Source organism: Falco biarmicus, chromosome 4, assembly GCF_023638135.1.
Source record: "Falco biarmicus isolate bFalBia1 chromosome 4, bFalBia1.pri, whole genome shotgun sequence".
Taxonomy (NCBI): Eukaryota; Metazoa; Chordata; class Aves; order Falconiformes; family Falconidae; genus Falco; species Falco biarmicus.
In genome coordinates this window covers 77740007-77763421 of record NC_079291.1, presented here as the reverse complement: position 1 = coordinate 77763421, position 23415 = coordinate 77740007, and the positions used below count along the sequence as shown (strand labels likewise).

At 43.6% G+C, this 23415-nt stretch overlaps 1 protein-coding gene across 3 annotated transcripts in view; it reads right to left on the bottom strand.

Moving 5' to 3' along the window:
* Positions 1-1349: 1349 nt before the first annotated feature.
* The window catches only part of ABCC1 (ATP binding cassette subfamily C member 1), a 57549-nt gene continuing 35483 nt past the window's right edge, over positions 1350-23415 (bottom strand). For 2 of the 3 annotated variants that reach the window (XM_056338224.1, XM_056338222.1), the window contains exons 18-31: positions 23185-23352; positions 22615-22792; positions 15315-15399; positions 13931-14069; positions 12797-13004; positions 11598-11908; positions 10566-10765; positions 9758-9884; positions 9273-9374; positions 8064-8210; positions 6683-6841; positions 5029-5195; positions 4182-4376; positions 2906-3555 (exon numbers count right to left, since the gene is read on the bottom strand). In XM_056338224.1, the coding sequence (XP_056194199.1) occupies positions 3402-3555; positions 4182-4376; positions 5029-5195; positions 6683-6841; positions 8064-8210; positions 9273-9374; positions 9758-9884; positions 10566-10765; positions 11598-11908; positions 12797-13004; positions 13931-14069; positions 15315-15399; positions 22615-22792; positions 23185-23352 (2340 nt within the window). In that variant the 3' untranslated portion in view covers positions 2906-3401. The other variant, XM_056338223.1, reaches the window with a different exon arrangement.

Genomic DNA, 23415 nt, shown 5'->3' with positions numbered 1-23415 from the left:
AGGGGGGGGATCCCCTCCCCCGTCCTGCTGGCCACGCTCCTCCTTGTGCACCCCGGGACACCACTGGCCTTCTGGGCCACACGGGCACGCTGCTGGCCCATGGGCAACGTGCTGCCCACCAGCACTGCCAGGCCCTTCTCCGCAGAGCTGCCCCCAGCAGCTCAGCCCCAGCCTGCGCTGGGGCGTGGGGTTGTTCCTCCCCAGGTGCAGGACCCTACGCTTGCCTTTGCTGAACTTCACCAGGTCCCTCTCCACCCAGCTCTCCAGCCTGCCCGGCTCTCACCAAATGGCAGCGCAGCCTTTGGTGTATCAGCCACTCCTCCCGGTTAGGTGACATCAGCAACTTGCTGAGGGTACGCTCAGTCCTTCATCCAGGCCACTGAGGAATAAGCTGAACAGGACAGGGCCCAGCACTGACGCCGGGGGAACTCCACGAGCTACAGGCCTCCAGCCAGACCCCGTGCCGCTGACCGCAGCCCCCTGAGCTCGGCCATTCAGCCAGTGCTCAGCCCACCTCACCATCCATCCACTCACCTAACCCAGGCCTCCTGAGATGACCTGTGAGGGTGTTACGGGAGACAGCGTTACGAGCCTTGCTGAGGTCAAGGGGGACAACACCCACCACACCACCACCCATCTAACCAGCCAGCTCTTCCTTCCCAGGGCTCTCCCAGGAGGGTGGAAGGGGAAGGATCACCAAGTGTTCCTGGAAGGTGACTGCCCCAAGCGGGACCAGTCTCACAGTGGTATTCACAGTTCCTCCTCTGGGTCTCCTCTGCAGTTAGATCTGCCTCCATTTTAATGCAGCTGAGTAAAACAATACCAGCCACACAGCCTACCTGGCAAGCTCATTTCTCTGCTCTATATTCTGTTACTTATTATTTACTTGTCTTTCCACCCTTCTGTCCATGCTGCATAAGCCTCAGGTGATTTGAAAAACCAAAACCCAGCACTTCTCCCCAAACTGCTAAATCACCCCTTCCTCATTCCCTTTCCAGAGAGGCAGTTAACACCCAGCTGCCCGGGAAATGTGGCAGACACAGGCCATGGACACCATGGGTATGACAAAGGTCCACAGCACCGCTCAGTCCTCTACCGATCCGTTGTTGTTACCTGGTCTGCTCAGGGAACCGCAGCACTCAAATTACAAGCAAAACGATGAGAGGTGATCTAGACTTAACCACAGCACACTTATCTGCACCGAAGGTTTCTTACCCACCCCAGCACCCCCCAGACATCAGGCCTAGCAACCCTAGTCTAACATTTTTATTATATAATTTCTACTTTCAAGGCCTGAACTGACAAAGCAAACCTTTGTCAAATACAAAGCATGAAATGACACATCACAGTATGTTTCAAAGTTGGTTTTTTTTACTGCAAGTTCTTTGCAAATATTTTTATAGTCATTACAAAAAAATACCAAAGAAAATTTCAGTCTATCCCATTTCAGAGAGTCATAATTTACAAAAAAATAAATAGCTTTACTCTAAAGAAGACAACTGTCTAGTATTAAGGTCAGCAATATCATTCACAGAAGTCCACATTTTCAGAGCGCCGAGTATTTGGGTCCGTCTGACTTGGTTTGCCTTCTTCCAGCATTTTCCTTTAAAATAAGACTAATCAGGACATGAGAAAAGTAACTTTTTTCTTCCCACAGAAAACTGAACATTCAACACAGATTTTGAAACCAGACTCCATTCTAATTGAATTGTTAGACCCCTCTGACACACAACTTTAAAAACAGTAACACTTTTTTTTTTTTTTAACTACTGTAACAGAACAGTTTCCCCACGAAATTTGAGAGTCAACAGCAGCAGCATGAAGGGCATGTTTCTTCGGTATAAGGCTAATGGTCCTTGATGTGGCAGAGCTTCTATTAAAGCACAGAACTGCCAAAGCCAAGGGTATTACAATCAATGTCATACCAAGCCTGCAGCCTCCGCTCAGGCAAATCCTCACTAACCTAGTCCCCACAGGCATAACCAGGATTCGCCACCCAAGTCTGAATTCCTGAGTGAACTGGGTGTAAGAACAGGTACTGCGCACTGCAACACACCAACTGCTGCACAAATTTGATTTTGAGGTGATTGTCACTCCAGACATGCTAAAATACTGCTTGGAAGTTGACTGTGCTTTTTCATTTTTCACATCAGCACTACTGACGCATTATAGTGAACTTGCTGCTATACACTGTAAACACATGAAACCTTTAGGACAATGCATAGAAGCATTAACCATGTACAGTAAATGCCATAATGAGAAAGTCTGGCACACGTTTCACAAGAAGAAAAATCTTTGGACTATAGTACTATATGCCACAAAATATTCCAAGTGCACCCCACAATAGATGGCTCATCAAATGAGGAATCAGCAAACAAGCAAATAACTAGCATTTGCAAAAATATTTCTTAAAAAAAAAGGGGGGGGGGGGGGGGGGAACTTCAGAACATAAGAGCAGATGAAAAGAAAAAGCTTTTCTGAACTTCTTCGATCAGTCACTCTGCCTTACATTTGAGCATGTAATGACAGATTTCAGGCAAAAATTAAAAGTCTCCAAAGTGTTTTGCACAGTGTATGTGCTTCTCCTAAAGCTGGCTAAAATCAATACTAAGGAGAGTTAAAAAAAAAAGAAAAAAATTGCATTTTTACGTTACTTCCATCACCGTGCTCTGGTTAACTTCACTAGGTCTGAAACTGAACTGTACGGTTCATACCGGCTCAGGGGAAGTTACAGTTCTCTGAACACATCACCTCCCTCTCCCCCACAGGAACTAATCAAGTTCAAATGCTACACCAAGCCTGAATCTTTGGCCATGCTATAGAAAATGCCTTTTTCCTGAAGTAGGTGGTCTGGACTACCACACTCCACCACTTCTCCTCTGTCCAGGACTAAAACTCTGTAAAACAGGGGAGAGAAAAAGAAACAAAAAGTCACAAGATAATGCAGAAAGCCAACGAACACAGATGTATACGTACAGGCACAAACTGACTGTAGCACGGCCGTTACATGCAAGCGAACACAGTCCAGATCGTATGAATGGACAGAGACTCTCAACTCTGTCCATCCTCACTGCAGAGACTCTGTCTGGTCTATTTTTTATGCAGCACATGTTTATCCAGTCATTTGCAGGCAACCATGAGACTTTGGATTGCGCTCTGAGCCACTCAGAAACTAGGTGACAGCACTTCTTGTCAAGGTGAGTCAGGGCCCCTAAGACCTTTCAGGTTCTAGGATAACCTTTCTATCTATAATACTGTACCACATCAACTTCTGCTGACAAAATAAAGCACAGGCAGTTTATCCAAAACAAACGTGAACTGGAATTAGGAATTTTACAAAGCAAGTTACCACAGTCACTAAAGTCCGCTCACAGTTAAAACACCGCCTTCAGCTACCTCCACTAACAGCAGGCATTGCGGAGGTGCTCACTAAGCCCTTCATGGGTGCTGCTGCATGGTGGTACCCGCTGCCTTGACTGCACTGGGCGCTCATCTGGTGACGGTACCGCTGGTGCTGGGCCTGGCACAGGCAATGCTCCTGTCTCTTGCCTTTTGCTATTGACAGCACAAAGAAAGGTCACAAAAGTACACCCCAAAAATTTTATCACTGCTCACTCTGCTCTCTGCCGTTCCGTGATAAAAAGGACAAGAGAGCTTAAAACTGAAATTATAAGACAACAACTCTGCCCTCAACCACACCTTAGCAAGGCAGCTGAGGATGAGGGAGGTTATATGAACTATAAGCAAAAGTGATGTAAAGAGAAATGTCAAACTTCAGGGAAGCGCAGGACCTGCCTTTTTGATTCCTTATGCTGTCTGTGCCTAGTTTAGAGTATGAGCTCCCTGAAGCTTTGACGTCTCTTCCAGCTCTGCCTAAACTAGGACAAGACCCAGGAACAGACTCCTGTCCTTGCCTCTCTCCCCTTCCAGGTTGGCCGGGGCAGAAACAGCACAACAGCAGTGCGACAGAGGGGTCAGAGGAGCTCCCCAGGCCAAGCACGATCAGCGCAAGCCAGAACACACAACCTACACCCATAAAAACAGGAATTCCAGCAGCTCCACCACAGAGAGTTAGCTAAAATGCGCCAGTAAACAAATTTAACACAAAAATGCTTATTTTAGTAGAGCACAATGCTGGTCAAGCATGCCACGTTCTTCAAACAAAAGCAGTATTACTTTACCTTGTGTAGTCCATGATTGTGTTCAGACGATGTGCTATAGTTAATACAGTACATTCTTCAAATTGAGACTTTATTGTTGACTGTATAAGCTTATCGGTTTCAAGATCAACAGCAGCTGTGGCTTCATCTAGAACCAGGATTTTGGACTTCCTGAGCAGAGCTCGTGCCAGGCACACCAGCTGGCGCTGTCCCACACTACAGCGGGGGGGATGGGAGCGGGGGGGGAAAAAGTCAGAACAAGTTTGCAGTATTAATTTTGAAGCCTAGCAATTCCTTGCAAGAGAATACATTACAAATGGTTTCAGCATAACTGCATCAGGCTGATGCACCCAATCAGTGCAGTGTTGAGGACTGGATTTTAAATGGTTTCTGCAGACCAAACGTATCCCTGCTACAGCACAAAAAGCAAGCTAACAGCTTCCTTAGAAAAACTGCATCTGCTGGGCAAGAGCTATAGTAAGTTCAGAGCATCCACTACAAGTTGCAGGCTGCTTCTGCTGAAATCCTTTCCAAGACTAAGCTGTCAAACATCACAGCATTCTGAGTATTGCTTAAATTACTTCAAATTCCCTAACCTGAGAGTTTAAAACATGTTGAATAAAACCTAGTTGTTTGATTGCCTGCTGATGCATTAAGAATTCCCCAACTCCCTCTGCAAATTCTCACACCAGGCGGGGTCAGGGAGCATTGCTATTGCTAGGATCTAGCTACATACTGTCCCAAGTGAGCTTGGGAGTGAGGTTTCTGGGAACAGAAAGTCTAGTTGCAGATGGGAGGGTGCACACACCCCTCTCAGTTCTCATTTAGTTCTTAAGGCAATTTTCACAAACATGGTTCTTTGACGTACCTGAGGTTCTCGCCACCTTCAGCACACTCGTGATTAAGTTTATCAGGAAGGGATGATACAAAGGTTTTCAGGTGAGCCAATTCCAAAGACCTCCAAACATCTTCATCAGAGTGTTGATCAAAAGGATCAAGATTCATACGCAGAGAGCCAGAAAACAATATTGGATCCTAGTCACAGAAATATGTAATTGACAATGTACACAGAACACGGCAAGTGCTCCAAAAATATTTCTTAGGTAGCAAAAGTAAAACAACACATCCAGATCCAACTGCAAGCAAGTTAATCTACCGAATTTGGGAGCGAGACCTCATTTTTTCCAGTAAGAGCAAGTTATTCTCCCTCACCCTTACTCCTTATGCCTCTCGGGGGTCTGACCTCTGCAGAGTGGCACTCCAGACCTTTCCGTAAGTCAGTGACTCATGAATCCAGAAAAAAAACAACAAACCAAACAAACAAATAAAACCCAACCCCCAAAAAAACCTCATCAGCCAACTTTCTTTTTACTGGGCTACTAAGTTAAAGAACAGGCACTCCCTGCCCAAACTTCTGTCAGCAGGGACTATTAGGTCAACTCTCCACTTCCCAGAGAATTATACCATCTGTAAATATTTCAAAAGTCTTCAGCTGCTGTATTATTTGAATTAATTGATTTTTTTCTTGGACATGGAGAAACACTACTTTAGAAGTACTTTCAACCTAGTAGTGTCAGACCAATGCAAAGTGATCAAATGGAGAAAACAAAGTCCCCCCAGGATTTCCAAAAGAAGTGGTGCAGAAGACCTTTTACAGTGTGCTCACTTGTTTTTGCCAGCATGCTGCAACAGTGATTTATATAACTGCATTTTATGGTCTTACTTTGAATCAGAACGGGCAGGCAATAAAGGCTATGCAATGGTAACAAGATGATTTGAGACTGTGCATCCAGTGCTTGTAAAGCCATATTTCCAACCCATTTGGACTATCAAACCCATAGTTGCTGGGGTCGACTGGGATGGTTATGTACAGGCTTCTGTGACTGAACAGTACCGCATCACGAGATCGTGCCGAAGCCAGACTGCTTTGTGCACAGGCCCAAAGAGTGCATACTGAGCCTGAAGGAGCAACGCAAAATCCCTGTCCCTCACAACTAGCTACACAGTACCTTTGTTGTGTTTCTAAAAAGAATGGAACTATCTAAAGTGAAAGTGGAAATTCATTTCTAGAGAAACTCCCCTGAGGGCTCTCCACCAATGGAAATACTCAGACTTCACTTCCCCTCTACTGGCCAAAAGAGCAATGGTCCCAGTTAATTAAGGGACCCTGGACCCCAATCAGGTGTTCAGCTGGGGTAAGACCTCCCCACTCAGCCTTAGCTGTCTATAAGCACTGAAGCGATCAGCGTGGGGTGCTGACAAAGCCCATGAGTCCAAAGGCCAAGGTTTTGCTTCCAAATCACAACTCGGCCATAGCCAAGCTCCTGCCTGTTACACAGCACAAGAAAATCAAAGCCAGTCTAGGAAAAAAGCTTGGTTTCAAGTCCATGAAAAACCATGCTAAAATGACTCAATTTCATAGCTACAGATCAGAAGAGGAATAAATACATTCCCCCCCAGCACATCACAGAAACAGCACTGTTACAAAACAAGTTCCAGTAATGGCAGGATTTTGCATGTACCTGAGGGATGATGGTGATCTTGAACCGCAAGTCATGGAGCCCTATCTTTGCAATATTAATTCCATCAATAATAATTTCTCCTTCAGCTGCTTCATTAATCCGAAACAAACCTAAAGTTAGTGAGGATTTTCCAGCTCCCGTTCTTCCAACTATTCCAATCTGTTGGGAAGACATACAGGAACCACTTCAGTCCAGGGAAAAATTAAAACCTTTCCAAGTATCTACCTGAAACTGACACACTACCAGAAGGTTGTCATATTTGCTGGGCTATCAACACCCCAAAACAGCACAACAAACTGAGGCTAATCAAAGGGGAAGAAAAAAAAATCACTGGATATGAAAAAAAAAACCAAAACAACCAAAACCCCCCCCCACACACACACCACAAAAAGCAGTCTCAAAATCTGCAATCCAGCCATAGAAATTTTCAGTTTTTCTAGAAAGGCAGATGGAATTGGGTAGAGCAGACCAAGGTATCCCTAGTTCATGCTTCACAGTAACAATTGCTAACTTAACATTTATCTTGATAAGCACTGTTTCACACAAATGTTTGGCTTCCCAGTTAGACTGAGGTCTTCACCAATTCTTTGCCTTTTAAAAAATAAACATAAAAAATTGCCTCTGTGGTTTGTTGATATATCTCTTGCCACCTGCCCTTTCTAACCCCTCTTGAAGTAGTATTCTGCCCATATTTGTCAGTAGAATGCACACACTCAGGAAAAAAGCAAATGCCTAGTTGGATACCACAAATCAGGAAGCCAGTAGACCTGCCTTGCAGCTACCTTTTATGCCGCCGTGGAAGATCACACTATTACTGGACATCAGAGAATCCACATAGGACTGGGGCAGGATGCATGTGAGCTCACGTGCAAGGAAGCAGTAGGAGAAACACACACCTATCACTGTCAGTTTGGCCAGATCCAGAGAATCTACTCTGAAGTCCCGTTTTTTCCCTGCGGTCTCACCTTGCAACTTCTACCTCACTAGATCAGGACTTTGCCCCTCTACTTAATAGCTCATTTTCTTGAGACTGTGATTAACTTAATCTCTCTGCAACCTGTGCACCTCTTTGCTCACAGCAAATCAGCAAAATTTCCTGGGAAGGGGAGAAAAGACAAGATAAACCTCACTTCCTTATGAAATCAGACCAAAAGACACTTCACAAGCCCACATAACAGTGTATCTTTATCCCATGATGCAGCACACACCCTGAAAAGCCTAAGAGCCCACTACGCCTGCCAGTTACAGTAAGACTGATTCTACAGAAGCTCTTTGAGTTCTTAAGGACCCCAGACACGTTACAGAACAGGGTTCAACCTCTCTGGCTTACACATGCAGTCTTATGAACTGTAACACCCTACTACAAATGTAGATTCATTACCTTCTCGCCCCCATTTATGGTAACGTTTATGTTTTTCAGAACCAAATCCAAGTCTTCCCGGTAACGTAAACCATAGCCTCGAAACTCAATCTTCCCTTCCTTGGGCCAGGTACTCGCTGGGGCAGTTTGTTCAATACTCCATTCAGCCTGAAAGAACCACACGGAACACATCTAATCAGTTGCTTCTTCAACCAGACATGGGCTCAGAGGCCTCACGGAAAGCAATTAAGAACAATCCTTGTTAGTGTGCAATTTGCAAAAGGAACTGTAACGATGATGGGCAAAGAGGGAAAGTGCCTACCCAAGGCAGATGAAGTGCTGAATGTAGCCAAGGGCTCTTCTATCACAAGTCCCACTTGCTGGATAAGCTTTCACCTTACAAATGGCAGAATCATACTGGCAGAACATGTTCAGATAACCTGCCTGTACACCCACACCACAGTAAAGAAGCCGCTGGGGAAGCCAGACATGCAACTAGAAGCAGTTTAACTGAGGCATAAGCACTAAAAGATTAACAAGCTGGTAAAGTAAACAGCTGCTGCCTCAGCCTCCCACAGAGGTGGAAGATGGAAGAACAAACCCCACTGCATGCACTGCCAGTGCCAAAAAAAAAAAAAAAAAAAAAAAAAGCTTTTATCTACATAAACACACACCAGTCTGCTACCAGAACCCGAGAAAAAAAATTTAGGAAAGGTTCTCATAATGTTTGGCTGCCAAAATAGTGATTCAGGTCAGGTTCAAGTGACAGGCATGGCAAAGAGAAGCCACAGAAAACTCTGTTCTGTAGCGAAAAGGGGCACAATGACAAATGAAATGAGTTGTTAGGCGATTTGAATCAAAACAAAAATGTAAAACCTCTTTATTTCCCACACTAAGAGTAAAAAGAGAAAGACAAGTAAAGTAAGAAAGAGAATGTTTAAGCATTTAGGAAACAAAAATACTTGTACAGCTCCACTGCTCAGCCAAGGGTGGAACAGCACACCCCCTCAGTAACACCATGTCGGTGGATGTCCCTCAAAAGCACCCAGAGGAACACACCAAGGTACAGCCTGTGCCTAGAGGGAGGGCACGGCCAGCACTCTGCTCCGTCCCACCCTCAGCTCCTAGGACAGGCCCAGCGGCACTCTCCAACCCATTCAGCCAGGTAATGGGCAAGACCTCAGAACAGGGCACTGACTTCTACAGCTGTGGTAGACAACTCAAATGTACCTCCTTCTCCATTTCAGCATATTCTTTGACTCTTTCCACAGCAACAATGTTGGTTTCCAGCTCAGATGACATGCGAACTAGCCAGTTCAAGTACGCTGTGATCTGCAAGAAGAAAAGAAATCTAAAAGCAGTTTATACTAAATTTGTTACCTGCAATAAATAAAAAATACGAAACCACCAAACCACTTCAGGTTCATGGAATGCATAAACACAGACAAGATCTTGGCTAATCAGTGCTGGACTGGAGAAAAGTCCAGATGCCTTTTAATATGCAGGGGATGAGTCATCTTAGCCACATCCCCACACACAGGTGGGTCACAGGAAGAACTACCCCAGCATCTTTGCAAATGTTCCTTAGTCCTTCCTATGTTCCTTAGTTTTCCCTCCAAAGCCATAGCAAGGTTCTGACTTTCTGACGCAGTCTTACAAATCAGAAGGGTTTTGGGGTGTTGATGGGTTTTTTTAAGAGAAAAAGGTAAAATTACCTGCAGTGAATAGGACACCGAGAGGCCAACCAGCCCTGCACTGAGTTTGTTGCGTGCAATCACTGCGAACAATGCTGCAAAGAGGACAATACAGTTCCCCACGTACTCCAGACGGACAGCCAGCCACCTGCAAGACAGAAAAAAGTAATGCGCTGGAACAGGCTGCCCAGAGCAGCTGTGGGTGCCCCATCCCTGGCAGTGCCCAAGGCCAGGCTGGATGGGGCTGGGAGCAGCCTGGGCTGGGGGGAGGTGTCCCTGCCCGTGGCAGGGGATTTTAGAACTAGATGGGTCCCCTCCAACCCAAACTATTCTATGATCTTTCCAGTTATTCACCTATGGAGAATTAGGAATGTGGGCAACCAATGTTTGGTCACACATCTTGTTTTTTTAAAAGATTAGTAATATGGCATCTGCATACTGCCAGTGACACTGGAACTGCAAGATATTTGAGGTTCTGCTCCAGCAACATGCAAACCTAGCGGCATCCAAAATTAATAAACCTTTCAGGTACATAAATTCTGGTCTTAGTTCAGAAAGCAGTTGTGGTTAACATTGGAATAGATGAATCAAAACTTTTAAAAAACATACTGCCCAGAGGTAAGGCAGAAACTCTCAGAAGGAAAAGAAATTCAGAAGTAATCTTAATTCCATTACAGAAGTTTAAGCAAAACACCTGTGAAACAGACATATCCACACAGGCTTCCCTACCCTAGACAAGTATGCCAAGAGCTGCGACTGATAAGGATCACAGGCAGCAGAACCATGTCCTTCCTATAACTGCCTTTCAATAATTCAGCCCCACTGTTACCTGTTTGCAACAATGCTTGGATAATAAGCTTTCTGATTTTCATCCACTTTCATGTCATTCTGCTTTATGAAACGTTTCTGCTCCTCAAAGGCTCGAATGACACTGACTCCCAGGAGGGTCTCATTGAAGTGAGAATATACAGGAGAACGACTGACAGACTCAAGGCGTTTGAGCTGGCGAGAAGTGGCCACGTAAAATCTCTGCAAATCAGAGTATGAGAATTATGGTTACATCCAGACTGCGTATGAAAAGACAAAGGGAATCACAAGACAGTTCTCTGCCATTTGAGATGTTCATTATAGGGATTCAACTTACATGCAGGAATACACACCTTCTACAACACCTAGAAAGACCATTACATACACTCTGCTGTCTTTAAATAGCTGCCACCACTCACTCTCATGTGACAGCCATTTTCTCTTTTCTCTTCTCTGCACGCTCAGTTCAACAGTATAAAACACACACATCACCACCTTTCAAGTTCACTAATTCAAGAGTCAAGGTCAAACCCCAGCTTCTTTTTGATCTGTACTGGCTGTACTAGATTTCTAAGAGTAAAGCAAGAGTGAGGCAAGCATACCCGGCCTACACAAGACAGGAGTACAAGGCTGCTATCATTTCTCTTGCTCTAGAAACAATATTCTGACAAAACAGGCACATGAGCAATGCACACGTAACCCTCTAAAGGCTACTCTTGTTTGGAAGGCAGTTTTAAAGAAAAGCCCATATGTTTTCCACATTTGGGCTCTGAGCAACAAGCTATACAAAATTCACCTCAAAATCTGACGGCGTTTTATAAAGTCTGCTTAGGTATTACAGGATTACCTTCTGCACAGAAGTCATTCTACACCTGACAACTGAAGGAAATGCTGTGCTAACATCAGCTACCCAATAAACCATGCAAAGTATAGTCAGTCAAGCATAAGTCGTGTCAAACACATTAAAATCCATCCTAGTGCAGAGTAAGAACTATGTTAAATAACAGAGGATGAGTGACTGCTGGTCCCAGTGCCCCCAGGTAACACCCCTTACCTGCACAAACAAGTAGACAAGTCCCAGAGGTGGAATAATGACAGCAGCTATAGGTGTGGCCAGCAGAATGATGATACAAGCCCCAATCACGTTAAATGTTGAGCCCATGAACATCTTGATGATTGGTGGAATGGTGGAGTCAATAGTATCTATCTCCTTAGAGAAACGATTCACCAGATTTCCACTGGGTGTACGTTCAAAGAAACTCATCGGAGACCTGAGGACACTGTGCAGCAGGTTAAGGTGCAGGTGTCGTGAGGCAAATATTCCCCCTATTGACACAACCATGGAGTAGCCAAACACAGCAATACCTAGAAAAGAAGACTTGTTTTTAACTGATTTCACTTCTCACATAGATTTTCTTCATTTTGTCCTCATGTAGCACTACCACATCTCTACTACAATAATTCTGAGAACTGGCGTTCGCTACAGATAGACTCAGCAAATACATCAAGTATTTAAAGAAATAAAATTTTAAAAAAGTAAAAAAAAAAAATATTAGTGAAAACATCGTGTTTCTCTCATGGAATAAGTTGTTCCTCCATTACAGAATTTTGTGTAATATTTCAGCACTTCCACTGAGTAAAGACAATGGAATTTTAATGTGACATTTAGTGTTTATTACAGGATTTTAGGATTTTTCTGGCAATTCTGAAGTGAGGTACACAGGGTTTTAGGTTTCATGGCAAACAAACTTTGACCACAAAGAGGACACGTAACAAAAAGCTGCTGAGCTGGCCTCCCTGCGGTGCCTTGGATGGTCCCTCAAGCAGTTGGAGGAAACGCCATCCCAAACAGCTCAGGCGGGTTGTGGCTGCAAGGGTGGCAGCAAAGCCACAGCCTCCTGTGACAAACCACCCCGCAGACCAGGCTAGCGCAGTCTGTTGGCAGGCCAAGGAGCAATTTCTTGGGTCAGACGTTTTGCCACCAACTGCTCGCTCATCGGCCCCCGCAGATAAAGTTTGTTCTCATTTTCGACACATGAAAGCAAACAATATTCATTAACTGAATCATTTTATAGGCTGGTTTGCTCGCCTTTTTTTTTTTTTTTTTTCTTTAATTCAAGTTTTAAGCTTTCTGTCAAAATCCACATTCAAATCTTTCACAAACTGCTGCTGCAGTTCTGGGGTTACAAGTCACCAAGAGCATTAGAAACATTCTGAACCAGCTAATCTTAAAATAGGTAAGACCAAGCAAACCTTGAGAAATTCCCAGTGCTCCGTACACTCCCAGTCTGACATTTGTGTATTGCTGTGTCCCATTGATAACAGGATCATCTGTCCATAAACTTAGCCAGTAGTTGGAAGCCAGGGAAGCTATATGATTACACATAAAGAGGAAAATGCTCAAGAAAGAGATAAAGAGTCCAATTGCTTTCATGTAGTCCCAGTACACTGTTGCCTTTACCTGAAGACAGAAAGGGGGGGGAAAAAAAAAAGGAATATTCATTTTGCAGATCAAGTTTCAAAACCAGCCATTCCCCCTTCTCCAATGCCTATTTAAAGTCACTATCCTTGCATCAGGCCATAAAAAACCACAACAGCTGCACTCTAGAGAGCCACTGCTTGGGAACACAAGCTGCAAAGTGTTCTATGGAGATGTGCCAAACCCAACATCCCTCCAGGGCAGGCACACACATCATCTTTCTGTTGTCTTCCAAGGGAAGGGAACAGTAGGGAGCGAGCTGCCTAAAGTAACACAAAGCACCAGTGGCAAAGCCAAAAACTTCACCGAGGAGTTCCAGGTTTTGGCGTGCTCTTTTTACCACAAGATTAAACAGCCCTTAATTAAACCCGCATGGCTTGTATCCTATGATCTATCTTTAACCAGAGGATTCAAGCAACACTGCTAGGAGGTGTAACTGCGATTTTCCCAGGAACCTCACTCTCAGGTTTCTCAGAAAGCCCTGGGTATCCTGGGATTAGATACTTGTGTCTGCAGTGGAAACTTGGCTTAAATTCATCTGAGTCAATTCCAGCTCTTTACACTGAAGGGCAGATTTCACTAGGTCACCTAATTTGTCATAATCTCCCTCCAAGAAAAAGCTGCAATGTTTTAGTTTCTTCTTTTATACTTTGATGTGGTCAGGCCCATCATCTTAAACAAAAGTTTTGATGTCAGCAGTCTTTCCGCAGGCAAACCTGGGGCTCAGCAGTGGGAGCAGAGGGCACAGCAACACTTCCATGAAACACTACACAACAAGCAGCAAGCCCAAGAATGCACTCAGCCCTTTCTCACGCCAGCTGCACAGCCTTCAAAAGCTATTTTCTTGGGAACACTGGATTTTTCTGAAACTGAAAGCGGGCACAGGAAGCAGGAACAGGAGACCTTACCCTTCCAGTCTTTGCTGTGTCGGCCTCTGTCAGTTTCCAGGAATTCTTTTCAGCAAGTGGCTTCTGCAGCTCTGCTGTGCTGCTCCGGTGCTGTGACTTCCCAGCATCTCTGCTGTATGTTGAAGAGTTACTGAGTTGCCTGTTTGAAGACATCTGTCTTTCAGTCTCAGCATGATACAGGCCAGGTGTTTACTTCAAAGACTTCAACAGCTCCCAGCTTCAAGTTAGTGACTTACATTACTATGGTGATAATCCATCTCCTAACCAGTCATCGTCAGGCTTGTAACAGTAGTTACTAGTGTTTCCCTTCTCCCCTCACGGTGCACTCCTAATCCTCCCTGATGACTTTCAGTTCCCAAGTACCCATCAGATAAAAGTAACAGGCTAGCCCGCCAAAGAAGTCTTGGTTGGGCAATCAAACACCAAAAAGAAAAACATTTGGCCATCACCAACATCAGCCTTTACAAACTCTATCATCATATACACTGCAGCTACTGAAGTGCAAAAAAGGTACCTGCACTGGCATCAAAATGGGCAATTTTACTCTTAGGCACCCATTAGCTTCCAGAAGTACAGTATTCTCTAAAGCGCCATAAGAATAAGGCATAGATTATGAGATGATTTGGGGAAGGTATAATCAGCGATTGCCTTTGGCCTTTCTGAAGCACAACTGCAGCTGCATTAGGTCATAGTAAAGGTGCTCTTGGCACTTCATCCCATCCGACAGCAGACAGATGCAGAAGCTTTGGGAAAGCATATGAAAGCTGGACTAGCCAATACAATACTCTCCCTTTTATGCAAGCCAAACTCACAGTATCTTGCTACAACACAGTAATTTCTTCACATGGAAAGAACAGCATGAGAGTTCTGTGTGAGCAGACACGAATGCGCCAACAGTCTGTACCAGTAGCCAGAGTGGGGCTGCAGCCTCAGAAGTTCATATGCCCAGGTGCTAGCAACTGGGAAGACTGGGATCCAGGGGCAGCTAATAGGCAGACCAAGTGTCCAAGCCCAGCTACTGGAGATGTCCACTTTGTACATACAAATATAATATATTCTCACTAGTGAACCTCCACCCTTTTCAGCCAGAGATAGGAACAGGACGAGGCCACTTGGTGCTGTGTTTGTGCGGGCGCTCTAAGTGCCTGTGATCTTTTTGACTGGCCACGTACATATGTGGTGTGTATTTACACTCCAGCACGTTTGCTGGGAGTACATCTTCAGCCTTCCTACTGTTGGAGCCGGAGCCATGGAGCAGCAGCAGCCTTGCCCCTCTCAGGCTGCTGAATCCAGCATGACACATTTTCCTCTAATACCATAAACACCAAATTATTATTTGTTCACAACCAAGTTACAGAGCCGAGGAGAAGAAGAGACCGCACACCTTTGCATCAGTTTTCCAGGGGCTTCATTCACAAGGACTCCATTTTCGGTAGGCTTCCCTTCCTTTCCAGATGGACTATTTGTGTCTGGGGGAGTGAAAAAGTAAACATGAAAATGGTAAGGCGAAGGCAGAGAAAGGTTTCATTTCAATCCTAAATGCCAGGGTGCAGTTCTAATGTGCAAACACAGCAGGGAACCCAAGTAAATATTTACAGGTACTAATAGATAATTGACAAGGTAAACAAATCAGTTTAGTTCCACCCCAACAGGATTAGTTGCAAAGACATGGAACACTTATTTTTCTAGTTTTCTACCAAAGGCAGGTCACTAATAATGATGCAATATAAGGCCATACTTTACGTTAAAAGCATGCAATACCAAGTCACACTATGACTTACTCTGTGGGGCAAAAAACCACTCCACCCACACCTTTCCAAACCACATCTTTTACACAGCTAACTATAAACAAATTATTTTAATTTTAGAACACAAGGAGAAGACATTCTAGTAGATGATGGAATGAAGCTGCTAAGAATGGCAGACGTGCTCTTAACTTTGAGTCTTCCTGCAAAATTAAGCAGGAAGCAACATGCAAAAGCCTGATGCTTTTAGGCAACCATAGGAATCAGATTGATTTAAGCAAGACATCTTTCTATGAATGTCACTTCTCATAGAAAAAAAACTCATTATCCCACACCATCCCATTTGTAACACGATGCAGCACACACAAGACAACTGTCTAAAACACTTCATAAAACCTGTCAGCTTGAAATATTAAGCTTTCTCTGAGCAACTTATTTCAGTATAATACAGTGCCATGAGTAAAACTTCCAGGTTCAAGTTATGACATAATTTTCCTAATGCAAACCAAATGACTGACTCCTAAGAAGTTAACTGTCAAGTAAACGGAACTCTGTTTATATGCATTAAAGTTAATTCAGAACTTGTAACAAAAATAATTCTGCATTTTAAATCAATTATGCATAGTTTATGCAAACAAAAAAGTACACCTGCATCTATTCAAAAGATATGCAGGAAGATTTGTGTAGATCCAGAGTCTGATGTTTTAATGTTTTTATACTAAAGCAAAATATATGCATAAACCAGTTCATCAATACACTGTGGACTGCCTGAATATAAAAAACTGTTCTCCCCTGCGTCTGCAAACTAAACACTGGTTCATTACTCTAAAAACCCAAAGCTAAACTGTTCAGTGTGGTCTATAAGGAGAAAAAAGCAGAAAATATGAAACGTTAAAAGTTTCAAAGATTTGGTTCTTACTTTTATTGACATGAATGACAGCAAACCAATATGGGACTGCTGATTGTTCTAAGCACTTGACAGCATTTCTTTTGAAAGGCCCCCATATGAAAACCAGCAAGCATTCCAGCATCATACTGCTTTACAGCATCGCTGAAGTTCTAAACCCACATGAACAAAACAAAACTACAAATAAACCATCCTCCCCTAATAGCTCTTAAATTTGATTTCATGTTGTAAGCTACAAAGATTTCCTGATTATACTGCATTTACCTCTTGAGAACAAAAAATGCTCAAGACTGCCATAGTTAATCTGGCACGTGCACCTAGGGTATAATGAGGGCTCTGTTGAAAAACGCATCCAAAAATCATAAAAGGGAACTGCTGCTGAATACAGAAGTACTGAATTACACGCATGAGGAAAAAAAAATATTAAACCAACCAACCTTCAGGGGCTTAATCCTGAATGATGCCTCTCTGGGTACACCCCTAAGCCCAGGGTGCACTTTAGTTTATTTAAAGCTTCCTCATGGAACTGTTTGAGATAAAGAATTGCTGATGACGAGTTACCTGTAAGCTGACCAACTGTTGTGGCAGTCGCAAGCAAGTACCATGCAAACCAAGCAGATACCTTCTACTGTGCAGCCAAAATTACTCTAATAACAACTCACTCCCTTGTAAGTGAACAGCAGCTACTTATATTACTCCAACATAAGCGCTAATATAAAGCCACATGGCAAAAAAGCAGTTACCTGTTTCCAGAGGTTGAATCGTTCCTTCTAATAAAGGATCTGAGTCTAAAAGTATATGTAATTAACGTTTTCCAGAACACACTCCAACATTTTCAATCCTTACAAACACAAACTCATCCAACTAGCACAACTTAAACCACAAAACCATAAATGCCTGAGGCAGGATCAAATTTGCTGAAACGGACTTCTTTTTAATCCCAAGCCTCATACACAGTCAAAAAGAGACAACATTGAGGCAAAACAAAAAAAAAAATCCAAATCAGATGGCTGTGAACAACCAAGAAACGTCCTTTCTTTCAAGATATGCACTAACGAAGAGAGAACCGAAAAAGCAGACTCTAAAGTGGCCTGGTATTGACAGTAACAGAAAAAAACTCACTATGTGCAGGGAACTCCATATGCATTTTCCCCAGTGGTGGGGAAGAGACTTCATTTAAGAATCTTAAGACAAACCCTGACCTTAACATCAAAGATGTAAAGCATAGTGTTTTCAGAGTGGCAACTTTTGTCCACAAGGCTAAGCGTCTCCTCCCACAGCTCTGCTATCCTGCCTTGCTTTAGTTGTGCAACTGCAATGAGAGAAGGAGAGCTGTGGTAGCACAGGTTTACTTAGTTCCATCTACTGTGTAGTCCCCAGTCATCATCCTGCATAGACAGATTAGTAAGAGTGAGATACTTCACCCTTGCAAGCATCTTGATACCCTAAGAGCGCTCATCTTGAATCGGTATTTGCTTCTGCTATTGGGGCAGAGGCTGCAAACAGCTCTTGCTTTAGGAGGGAGAAAGCAAAGGGTTGAATTTTGCTAAAAGTAAAATGAATTTAGGAGGAAGTCAGATTATTACGTGATGCAGACAGGTGTTTCCTGTATTACCACTCTAGTCCGGACTCCACAACATTTGGAAAAGAGCCAACGCATCTCAATATTTAACTCCTGTTCTTTCTGACTCCTTAGAAGGCAAACGCGCTCAACCATGGCTACAGGCATCACACAAGCTATCTTGACTATCCAACACTGCTACTAAGCTCAGTTCAGCTTCATGTCAGAAAGAAGCACAACCACAACATACAGGTGTGCTGGGCTTCACTGGGGGCAGTGTTGATTGTGGAAAGCACAATGCTCTTCCCTTGCAGGTATGAAAACCCAACCTATAATGCAGAATTAATTATGAAATACACACTACTACCTAGTGTATAATACAAAGCTATTCAGCAAGAAAGCTTTCTTCCTTTCAAATTCAGCACTTTAAAAATAAATCCAGGGGTTTTTTTTCTTGCTGCTACAATTGGGAAGCAATTTATACAGAGGCCAAGCAAGTAAGGCTCTCCAAATCTTACTCCTTTTCCAAAGAGCACATTTCTACTTTGTAGAGGACAGCAGCTGGAATGTGGGGAATTGAGTCTACAAAACTAAAAACATTCAAAGACATTCAAATCGAACAGCTACAAGTGACAGATCAAGGCACTTCCTTTCAAGATAAGCAGATTGTTGAACTAAACCCCACAGTCCAGACCCTTAGTTCTCAGAGTACTTTCACTCCTCTTTCCCTCCAGACTAAAACTGAGTAAGCCTGTTGTGCTGACAATTCTCATATAAAAAATTAACTGAGTAGCCATTGAAAGGTATTTCAACATTTTATCTGACTACAAAGTCAGACAAATGGGGAGACAGCCATCTGAAGCACAGCCCACACAATGTAGGCCAGATTTAGAATTACTAGTTGTACTGTACATCTGTATCTTTCAGGTACTGCAGTCAAGACTAAAGATGAACCAAACAGGTGAAAAATATTTCAACCTTACGGCGCAGCTGTACTTCTGTGGAGCCACTTTTACTCCCCACAAACACTAAAAATATCTCCAGGCTTTTCACAGACAATCGAAAGTTTATGCTGAAGCCATTTGGAAAAAACAACAAAAACTCAACCCTCACACACGTTAAAATAAAAATTAACATCTACTATATTAGTTTGTATGGGAGACAAAGGAAAACGGTCATAAAAAATCTAATCTTAAGCTATTTACTATCTCTACAGCAAGAGGTATTGCAGCAACAGCTACAAGTCAGGGCAGGGGAGGAAGACAACACCGAACACCAAAAAAGAAACACACTCCCAGGGGTCAAGGGCACATCTAATGACTCCAGACCAGTCTGCATAGGCAGAAGTAGTACTGGCATCAGCAAATCAGCCACACTAAACGCCAGAGAAAGAAACAACTTCTAAAAGCAAGAAGAATCTGGATGCTTTTTATACAGCCTGGTAGGTTATTTTGCATGTAGTTCCAAGTTACTTCAGAGAAGATTACCACCACAGCAACAGTAAGGCCTCCATTTCGTGTACCCACAGCTGAAAGCAGCAGCGCTGAATGGGCACTCTCTGTGGCTGAGCAGCTACTGTTGCCACCCTTGTAGCTGCCTTCTGCATCAAGTAAGACCGCTGGGGAAGGGGGAGCTCACACCTCCCCTCTGACTCACACAGGAGCAGCTTTCTGGAGTGGGAAATTTTCCCACTGTCCTGGTTTCGACTGGGATGGAGTTAACTTTCTACTTAGTAGCTAGTACAGTGCTGTACTGGCCCTTATGTGAGAACAATGTTGATAACGCACTGGTGTTTTCAGTTGTTGCTGGGTGATGTGTATACTAAGCCAAGGACTTTGGGGGTTTTTGGGCCTTGCCAGCCAGAGGGCTGGAGGGGCACAAGAAATTGGGAGGGGACACAGACAGGACAGGTGACCCAAACTAGCCAAAGAGGTATTCCATACCCTATGGAACGGGGGAAGGAGGAGGGGACATCCAGCATTGTGGCGCTTGTCTTCCCAAGTAACTGTTATGTGTGATGGATCCCTGCTTTCCTGGGGATGGCTGAACACCTGCCTGCCCATGGGAAGTGGTGAATAAATTCCTTGTTTTGCTTTGCTTGCATGTGCAGCTTTTGCTTTACCTATTAAATTGTTCTTATCTCACCCCTCGAGTTTTACATTCCTTTCCCCCATCCCTCTGGGCAAGGGGGGCATGAGCGAGCAGTAGTGTGGTGCTGGGTTGCTGGCTGGGGTTAAACCACAACACCCACACCCAGCAGAAACACTGTGAGGCTGTGGATGAGGAAGGTAGCAGTACAGCGAGCACACCGCAGGTAACCCTCAGGAATCACAACAGGAGAGAAGGGCTGGGAGGCAATGGGGAGCAGGCTTGCAGCCAAACCTCAGAGGCTGGGCAGGAAGAGAGGCCTTCTCATCCTTGCAGAAGCAGGATGTATTCCAGCCAGAAAGCACCAAACCACAGTTTTCTATTTTGCTCCACCTTAAGTGTTTTCAGGCTGCCAACATGTAGCTTCAGACATAAGAGCCTCCCTTTTAGTGTGTGTGCAGATGCTCTCCAGCTAGCTCAGACTGACTCCCATCACAGATTACTCTGTTTATCCAAGAACCTGTGAGTTTTAATTATATTTAGTGATCTTTTACATATCTGATAAATATTAATATCATCCCTGTGAATCAGACAAACAATGCCTCTATTTTTCGCTTTTTACTGTTGGCAGAAGATCACTTGACCAAAACCCAGAAACAGATCTGCTGCAAAAGAGGCCAACCCTGTGATACAGCAATCCTCTCTGAATCACCAGGGTCATACTGAAGTTAAAAGTGCCTTTTATTAGACAACTGCAGAGAAGCATAGCAAATTATAAAGTGCTGACTCACCTTCCAAAAGAAGATTCACTATTTGAACAGAAAAGTAAAGTAACTTAGTTTAATGTAAAGGACTTCAAAACCTACCATGTACTTGGAAAGGGGAGAAGAACATGGCTATTAAAGGAGGCAAATTTTGTACAAGTCAACTTATTAACTTCCTAGGGAAGTGCAGAGAATTTATTTGTCTCCAGAAATCTTGTACACTGAAGACTGCAACAAGTCTGACTGTGCCCAAAGAAGCTATAGGAGCACCTACAGAAAATACACAGAAGTTAGCCTGATTCTGCTTCCATAAAATCTCTTCCCACAGTGCTTTTCTCAGTGGGAGATCCCACCCATAAAGCACTCCCTGTTTACAGCCAGCATCCACCCAAACCAGCATCCCAGTCTGCAAAGTGACAACTGTGACATATCAAGCGACCTTTCCAAGGGGAGAGCTAGCCTACAGCAGGACATCCTGCCCTTGATCCTCAGCTCCGTATATCACACCCAAATCCAAGTCCCCATCAGGGATAGCTGGATGCATAAGATGGAGCCAGGAGAAGATGCCACCTTCCACATCCAGCAAACAAACTGCTTGTTCACAGCCTCCAAGGGCAGTCTGTGTTGCCAGCCTGGATACCAGAGAGCAGCTTCAGAGAATAAGGCAGACCGTCACAGCCCCTGGCAAAGAACTTCCAGGTGAAGATCAAGAGCAGCCCCCTGCCAAAGGCACCTCTCAACACCTCTTTAGGGCTTCACAGCTTCATCAGTGCAACCAGCTGTGGCACCGTTTCAGTTTTGCCTGTAACAGGCATGCGAGTAGAAGACTAAAAAATGTCTCTGCTTTCCCTCTAGGGAATGGGTGGGAACCAAGGGTTTTCCAAACGGAAGACGAAGGGAGAAGCGGCCTCGATCCCTTCCTTGTTCTGGAGAGCCTGCTCTGCAGCACTCAGCAGCAGGCATCTGCTACCAAACAGGCCTCAAGTGCAAAGCCAACAACTTCACTGGTCAGGGCAGTGCAAGCACTCCTCATACTTTTAGTCATCAGCATATGGAGGAGTGTCAGGAAATCACCACAGGCAAGGCGCTGAAGAAAACAGGCTAGAGGCAAGAGGCTAAGTTCCCCTGTTAAAATCCAATACTGCAAGTGTCCACAGGTTAAAAAAAAAAAAAATATTCTTAAGTATACTCCTATATCAGTGCAGCTCTACAGCTATTCTGTAAAGCAGAAGCAGATGTCAGGGACATCAGCTAGAGAAATGAGCTGTTGCTTCCTCCTCTTCATCTCCAGCAGAATTATCTGCTTAAAGATGCCACATCCTAATAAGCACAGGAAGTGTATTTAAACCCCAGCTGGCCTTTACTTGATCTCACAGCCACCTGATTTTTGCTTTAAGTGAGAAGAATTTTACTACAGATCTGCTCCGCATTTTCCTAAGTTATAAGAACGTATGTGTATTTAATCTCATAACCTTCAATACCCCCAAGAAATAAGTATCTCTAACTATAGGTTTATCACAAGAAACAGTAATTTCTTTGTACTTTCCTTCAACTACTAATATTTTTCCTTTAACAGGCACACATCAGCTTATTCCAAGAGAATTTATTTGTAAACTTACCACTGTTCTCCATGCTTTGTTCAGCATTAGCATATGTACGAAGAAACTCAGCAAAAGCCCCATCTTGCTTCAGCAGCTCCTGGTAGGAGCCCATTTCAGAGATTTCTCCATCAGACATCACCAGAATTGTATCCATTTGAGGCAGATAGTTGATAGCATGGGTTACCAAAACACGTGTCTGAAAAAAAAAAAAAAAAAAAAAAAAGAAGAAGAAATATTTTTCTAACATCTCAAAATAGTAAAGACAAAGGCTCAACTACTACTCCTGCTGCTTGACTTCTGTGTATAATACAGTAATAACTATGGACAGGCATGCAGCATTTTTAAGAAAAACTACTGTTCTTGTCTTGATTTTTCCATCAAAGAATTCTGAATTACAGACACCAGACCATATTTCATTATAAACACTCTGTTTTATAAAAATCCTCTAATAATCTCAGAAGGATCCTTTCATTTTTCAGATGTTTGAAACAAAAATCTGAATATGCAACTTGACAAACTCTGAATCATTTGAACTCAGCAAAGAAAAACAAACCATTCTCTAGAGACAAGTATCTCATTATGACATACTTTATTTTTCAGGATTCCTTTTGGTCCAATAACTTTTTCAAAAATATGTTTCCCAACATGAGCATCAACAGCTGATAAGGGATCGTCACATAAATAGACATCTGCATTACAGTAAACCGCCCGAGCAAGACTGACTCGCTGTTTCTGTCCTCCAGACAAATTCACACCCTGGGGAAACAAGAAAATATGATCCTTTATTTACAGCTAAAAAGAGATGTCTTACTCCAGTTT